Source organism: Wolffia australiana, chromosome 8 (genome assembly GCF_029677425.1).
Source record: "Wolffia australiana isolate 7733 chromosome 8, ASM2967742v1".
Classification (NCBI taxonomy): Eukaryota; Viridiplantae; Streptophyta; class Magnoliopsida; order Alismatales; family Araceae; genus Wolffia; species Wolffia australiana.
The window spans coordinates 14,497,547-14,504,706 of NC_135842.1; the positions used below are offsets into that span (position 1 = coordinate 14,497,547).

Consider the following 7,160-nt stretch of genomic DNA (forward strand, 5'->3'; position numbering starts at 1 on the left):
AACCACAAAAGAACTGAAAACGCATACAATAAAAAAAAAAACAACAATTCAAAATATATATTACACCCCAGAATATCAATACAGTTCCTTTTCTTTTACTTCAGAATCAAACAAACAAACAAACAAACAAACAAAGAAAAAAACAAACCCAATTTATTTTGAGAAAGAAAAAAAAAGACACAAGAACTGCCCAAGAACAGGTTCTTCCTTTATAACATGGGCCTGCGGAAGCCCAAACGCCGACGTATTCCGTCTGCCTCCGTCAACCTTCTACCTCTGCTCGAATTCCCCCGCCGTTATGGAGAGAGAAACAGGCCAAGAGAGAGAAAGCGCGCCGAAGAGAGAGAGGAGATGAGAGAGAACAGAGAGAAGCAGGGCCGTCCTCATCTATCGAGAGCAAGACCGTCCTAGAGAGAGAAAGGGCGAGACGGAAGAGAGAGAAAGAGAAGAAGAAGATCGAGCTCCCCAGTCGAAACCCTAAGCCGGGTCTCCCCCAAAATCTCCACCCGCAAGCTGTGATCTTCCCTCTCGGAGGCAGTTCGGGAGCGCCCAATTCGAAAGTTGAGATTTTTGATTGATCTACGCTGGCGCCTTCGCAGGGCGGGTGATGGGTTCGATCGGAAATCTGCTCTTGGCTTCGATTCAATCGCCATTGCCGGAGAAGTTCGATCGATTTAGAAGTAGGGTTTCGTTCCCGTCGGTTTTCAAGGGCGGGCAAACATGCTGAACGTGCTTCGTGTTCATCTCCCGTCCGAGATCCCCATCGTTGGCTGCGAGCTCACTCCCTACGTCGTCCTTCGCCTCCCGGACGGCACAATCACCGCCGACGACGTCCCCGAATCCTCCCCCGTTGATGGTTTCTTCCTGAGGTGCAAGTGGTGAGTTGATTCTTGCATTGCCCGACAATCTCTTGTTTTCGGCATTGTTGTTTGATCTCGTAATTCTGATTGCGCAGTTCTGTCTTCTTCGTATCAAGTTCGAATGATAAGTTTCTGTTTCTTGGGTAATTCTTGGTTAAAGAGTTTTTTTTCTTGATACTGATGCGACAGAATAAATGCGAAATCCGTCTGATTATGTGTGAATTCTCTCCAAGATCATTCCGTTGTCTAGATTGACTGATTTTTGTGTCACAGTTGGGCTCGCCCTTCCCGGTTCCGATGATGAATACTTGTCTTGGGAATAGAATTGTTGGGATTTTGATTATGTGATTGACGTTATATCTTCATCATACCTCTGATTAAATCTAAAATTCGTGCAATCTATAGATTATTCTTTCTTATCTTGACTCGATATTGTACGCGTCTTTCATCCCAAACCCTCGGTGATACCTCCTTGAAATGAATTTTGAACTATTTTTCGTTTCCTTCTTTCACATCCTAAAAGCTGAAACTCCTTGATTTATCTTCTTCTACTGTCACTGGCTGATCTTTGTGAAACTAAATTGTGATATTTTTTTGTGGCATTTATTTGATTATACTCGTCTGGCGTTTCTTTCATGCTGGAATGATGACGATGACGATGACTGCCATCTGATCTCGTTCTTGTAGGTATCGTAAGCAGAGTGACAAGAGAATTGCCGTCTGCAGTATACATCCAACTGAGCTAGCAACATTACAGTGCTTAGTCTGCATCAAAGCTAGGATACCCGTAGCGAAGAGTTATCATTGTTCTTCTAGATGTTTCTTCGATGCCTGGCAACACCACAGGGCTCTACACGAGCGTGCGGCGAACGCTGTCAATGAAAATGGAACAGAGGACGACGAGTTGTTTGGCCGGCTCACGAGCAATTCCTCTGGCTCTAGCTCGGTCAACACGCCCTTGCATTCCGGTCCGCCAAATGAGAAGGGAGGCGGTGAGACCTGGTTAGAGGTCGGGCGGATGAAGACGTACACGCCTGCCGCAGAGGACATCGGGCAGGTTCTGAAGTTTGAGTGTGTCGTGGTTGATGCCGAGACGAGAATTCCGGTCGGGCCAATGTCTACGATCTTCACATCGCGAGTGATTCCAGCACCGACTCCGACTCCACGTCAGATGATTCCTATAGGGCACTTCGATTCTGACGGCAGAGCTGCCGCCGGGTCCTTCACCGTGCTTTCTTACAATATCCTCTCTGATGCCAACGCGACGAGTGAGATTTATGGTTATTGCCCTTCTTGGGCACTTTCTTGGCAATATCGCCGTCAGAATCTGTTAAGAGAAATTGTTGGCTATCATGCAGATATTCTTTGCCTGCAGGAGGTATTCTAGATCATATGGCCTATCTTATTTTTTTTAAATGCCAGCTAATTTATTTACTGTTTTATGTAGGTTCAAAGCAATCATTTTGAGGAGTTCTTTGCACCAGAGCTTGATAAGCATGGGTATCAGGCGCTTTATAAGAAGCGAACCTCTGAAGTAAAATTCAGTCTCTTGGTTCTATTGGATTTTACGTGGCTGTTGATGCTAGTTTTATTTAAATTTAATGAATTTTCTTCCAGGTTTATGCTGGGAATTCAAGTTTAATCGATGGTTGTGCTACATTCTTTCGGCGGGACAGGTTCTCCCATGTGAAGAAATATGAGGTAGATGGTTTTTGAAACTGTGGAAAGACGTTTATCTTTTTTTTTTTTTTGAAAAGTTGATTTGTTATTATTATTTCATGCTATTCTCTTTTTTTTCTGATGTTTTGATCATGTCTTCAGGTTGAGTTCAACAAAGCTGCTCAATCCTTGACAGATGCAGTGATTCCAACTGGACAGAAGAAGGCTGCTTTGGGTCGACTAGTCAAGGTTTCTGGCAGTCCTGATAATGCGCTAATGTTTTTTGTAATACCTATATTTTAATACTAAAAAATCAAGTATTTGTTAGTCTGTGAAGCTATTATTTTAAAAATGATCATTCAGAGTGATGAGCTTGATCATTATCTTTGTTAATTTATCCATTTCAGTTTTTCTCTTTTTGTGGAGTCAACGTCGCATGAAAATTATTCGCTGGTTAATATTCAAATTACTGAGTTTGAATTATAAAGTTTAATTTTTTATCAGGATAATATTGCGTTGATCGTTGTTCTTGAAGCAAAATTTAGCAACCAAAGCTCAGACGCCCCCGGTAAAAGGCAACTTCTCTGCGTGGTGAGTAAACTAATCCAATTGAACCTCATTATCTTGTTTGATCTTTTGTTTCTTTATTTTCATAGAAATGAGTAAAATTTATTTCCCTTATATTTTTCCTGGTTGATAATATTCATCTTGGTTATATAATTCTACATGATGATTCCAGTAGTGTAAAAACCTGGTCATTTTTGTATTTATTTTTTAAAATATCATCTTTTTTTTTAATATAAGTATGCGATTAATGAACTGTCAACGATTTAATTTTCTTCTATTTTCAAAATCCAGGCAAACACGCATATAAATGTACATCATGAGCTGAAGGATGTCAAGCTGTGGCAGGTTCTCATCAAGCAACTCTCATTTGTTCTCCTTGAATTATTGGCATTTCTGGGATTTAATGTTGTTTCCTTCTTGTTATAAGGTGCACACGCTTTTGAAAGGGCTTGAGAAAATAGCTGTCAGTGCAGATATTCCAATGCTGGTTTGTGGCGATTTTAATTCACTTCCTGGAAGGTATTTGGCTGTTTCTGATTTGATGTACTTTTACTTTTTATTCTCATATCATAAAATTAAAGGAACTTTTTTGCGCTTAAACAAGATAAATGTCTCATACGTGAAAGAAGCTTTTAGATTAAGTTATTAATTTCATAAGAAATAAAAGCATAGATTAAATTAACTCTGTAATTGTTGCCCTCGCTTTTGGTGTAACTGTCAGTAGTCATTTCATTATGGAGATGATTATCTCGGTTGATCACGTATTTCAGGTGATCTTCCCTCTTTTTCTTCAAAAAAAATACCACAGATGATTATCAATGCAACTATTCATAGATAATTCCAGCTAGATTAAGTGTCACACGTGTCATGGTAGTTGTGACACCTTCTAGTCTAGATCTGGTCAGTTTTTATTAAGCTTTATCAAGGGTCAATTTTCCATTTAAACTTCCTCCGGTACAATTATTAACCTTACATAACTCTTTTCTTTTTTTTTTAAATTTTATAATTCGGCTATTGTTACTCACTTTCTTGAAAAATATGTATCTTGTTCTTTTATGAAATACAAGTTCATGGTTAATCGTACTCAATGCAGTGCATCTCATGCTCTTCTTGCACGAGGGAAGGTTGACCAAATGCATCCAGAACTGGTAGTTGATCCGCTGGGTATTTTGCGGCCTGCTTCTAAGTTGACCCATCAACTTCCTCTGGTATTTGTTTTACTTAGAACATTTAAATTGTTGATTAATTTTTTTTTACTTGATCAACTAGTGTTGGTGTATTTTAACTGAAAGAATTGATATTTTTGCTCTTTGACGTGATATTTTGGGGATATTTTAGAAAATTTTATTTTAACATTTGAATTGTTGATGTTGATAACTTTTAGCGTGGTAAACCAGGTTTAACGTTTTTAAATCGGTGACATTTGAATTGTTGATTTGATATCTTTTGATGTCATAAATTAAGGTCTGTAGTTTTTTGACCAAAAAACCTTTATACTTAAGCGAGATCTTTTGACTTTAAACTTTTCAATTGTACATTTGGATAACTTTTGACGTGAGAAATTACAGTTAGCGTTTTTTAAACTTTAGCTTTTGTGGCATATCAAGGTTTGTGAATCGTTGTTAAAAAAAAAAGTTTGTGAATCGTTTGATTGTCATACTTTATCTTGTGGTACATTAGGATTAGTATCTTTTAAATTTGAACTTTCAAACTAATGATTTGGATAACTTCCGATGTGACAAATTTGGGACATTATTTTTGGCTGGAACATTTGAATCGTTGGTTCTTATAATTTCTGACTTGAGAAAATTAGGTTTACCTTTTTAACTTCAACATTTGAGTCGTTTGTTTTTATATGCTTTTAGTGGTTTATAATCTTTAATTTTTGAGTCATCATTTTTGATGATTTCTGCCATGATACATTTAATTTCTTTCAAAAAAAAAAATACTTATTAAAATCTTAGCATTTAAAATTTCGATTTCGTTAATATTTTACCAGATAAATTAGTGTTCTGTATTTTCCCTGGTTACAGGTCAGCGCCTACTCATCTTTTGCACGGATGGCAGGGGCAAACTTGGCATTAGCCCAACAAAGAAGTAGAATGGATCTTAAAACGAACGAACCATTATTCACAAACTGCACTAGGGATTGCACCGGCACTCTCGACTACATTTTCTACACAGGTTTGCCCTTATTTTCTTTTTTATTTCTTTCATATCCTTGCCCTTCCTAACTGTTGAAGTACAACATACTATCAGCTATAGTGTTTTGCACAGTAAGTACTTGAACCTAACATGGTATCAGAGCCAGGTGGCAGGTTTGACACAGTGCATGCATGGGCCATAGATAGGCCAGTGGTTGAAACACAACATACTGTTTAATGATGAAAAGAAGTGCTCTTGCAAACAGCTATAGCTTTTAGCGCAGTTGGTAAGTGCTTGAATCTAACACTAAACAAGTGACCATGTTCCCTGGCAGCGGACTCTTTGTCTGTGGAGGCGCTTTTGGAGCTGTTGGATGAAGAGAGTTTGCGCAAAGACACGGCACTTCCTTCTCCAGAGTGGTCTTCTGATCACATTGCTCTGTTGGCAGAGTTCCAATGTATGCCCAGGACTAGACAATGACTCGAGGTGATTCTCTGAACTCAGTTCAATTTATAGTTTTATCCCAAATGTTATTTCAATATTTTAATGTTTTAGCTTTGATATATTAATATGATTCTCTTAACTTCAATAATACTTTTTTTCAGTCTGAAGCTAGGGACTGAAAAAACATGTAGCATGAAAAAACTGGAAAATATGCATTTGTTGCATATAATTGGAACCTTCTGATATAGGATGAAAAACATATTGCTTTGCGGTTCCGGCATCAGTCTCCAGATTTTATCTTATGATGCTGATTCTATCTTATTGAAAAATGCATAGCATTCACTTGTTTGTTAATTATATCGTGATTATCTCAATTAAGATGACAAATTTAAAAAATATGGTTCATGAGTTTATTTTTAAATTTATGAACGATTATAATTAATTATGTTAACAATTTGAATGTTTTTGCCTTTATTCACTAGATTTTATAACGCTGTTGAACATTGTATTCTACTATGTTTCTTTACATAATTAATCGTATTTTACTATATTAAATAATTATTTATCTTCGCAGGTGTCTATTTAGTTGACTCGGCTGAGGAGAGTGACAAGAAAAGAAGCGTGTCGCCCTCCCTTTTGACTGTATACACCGAAGTGGGTCTTTTATTTTACTTGTATCATCCATAGGTGTTCGTTGTCTCATAGAAACTACTCATAGTACCCAGTTTACCCTCTTCCCATTTCCCCTTTCTGCAAATTTTTAAGGAATACCATTTTTTTGCCCCCTCATTCTCTCTTTTTTAAGTTTTATTAATGTTCACAATAAAAATGTGCCCTTCTGACTCCATTTTCTAGTTTTGATGGCAGGAGAGAGTTTTATAAATCTGAACTGGGTCTTTTAGGAACCTCTTGGTTTAGTAGCTTTTTCAATTTAGTGTGTTATATTTCTCTTCCCCTTTTTCCCTTGGCAAATTTCTGAAGAATACCGTTTTTACTCCGTTATCTTCTCTCCTTAGTCGATTATATGAATCTCCAAAAGTCAAAATGTGACCTTCGCACTCTATTTTTCCTGTTTTTGGTGTTACAAGTCTCCAATGAGATATGATTATGGAGTCCTTCCAAATGGGGGTTTTCATTTTACTCTTATTTTTACAACTCTCTCTTCCCCTTTGCTGCTTGAGTCACATTTCTAGGGTACCATTTCCTCTTTTTCTCTTTCTTCCAGTCATACAAATTTGTCAAAAAATATTGCGATATATCTCTCTTCCACTTCACTTTGAAGGTGTGATCGGATGAAGAGATATACCAGTGTACCATGTCAGTTGGTTTTTATTGTCCTCTTATTATTGGTAGGTATTAGTTTTTATAGGACTCTAAATATCTCTCCTTTCCCTTTCTCCTCCATACAATTGTCACTTTACTTCTCTTTTTTTTCAATTAAACAAATCTCTCAACAAAATAATGTCACTATGGGACTGTAACAGC

General features: G+C 37.5%; 1 protein-coding gene across 1 annotated transcript; it reads left to right on the top strand.

Moving 5' to 3' along the window:
- Nucleotides 1–317: 317 nt before the first annotated feature.
- Nucleotides 318–6,464, top strand: LOC144706618 (carbon catabolite repressor protein 4 homolog 1-like). Its single transcript, XM_078579612.1, has 12 exons — nucleotides 318–878; nucleotides 1,548–2,238; nucleotides 2,308–2,394; nucleotides 2,478–2,561; nucleotides 2,682–2,768; nucleotides 3,024–3,110; nucleotides 3,378–3,431; nucleotides 3,514–3,605; nucleotides 4,180–4,294; nucleotides 5,120–5,270; nucleotides 5,566–5,717; nucleotides 6,250–6,464. Exons 1-11 carry the CDS (start codon nucleotides 721–723, stop codon nucleotides 5,709–5,711), a joined length of 1,752 nt encoding a protein of 583 aa, XP_078435738.1. The 5' UTR covers nucleotides 318–720; the 3' UTR covers nucleotides 5,712–5,717; nucleotides 6,250–6,464.
- The last annotated feature ends 696 nt before the right edge of the window (nucleotides 6,465–7,160 follow it).

What these genes read in the sequence shown, in the direction of transcription:
- LOC144706618 (XM_078579612.1), top strand. Translation starts at nt 721, where the DNA reads ATGCTGAACGTGCTTCGTGTTCATCTCCCGTCCGAGATCCCCATCGTT. An exon ending in ATAAGAAGCGAACCTCTGAA is followed by an intron (nt 2,395 to 2,477) that starts GTAAAATTCAGT and finishes ATTTTCTTCCAG; the next exon opens with GTTTATGCTGGGAATTCAAG. An exon ending in CCCATGTGAAGAAATATGAG is followed by an intron (nt 2,562 to 2,681) that starts GTAGATGGTTTT and finishes TCATGTCTTCAG; the next exon opens with GTTGAGTTCAACAAAGCTGC.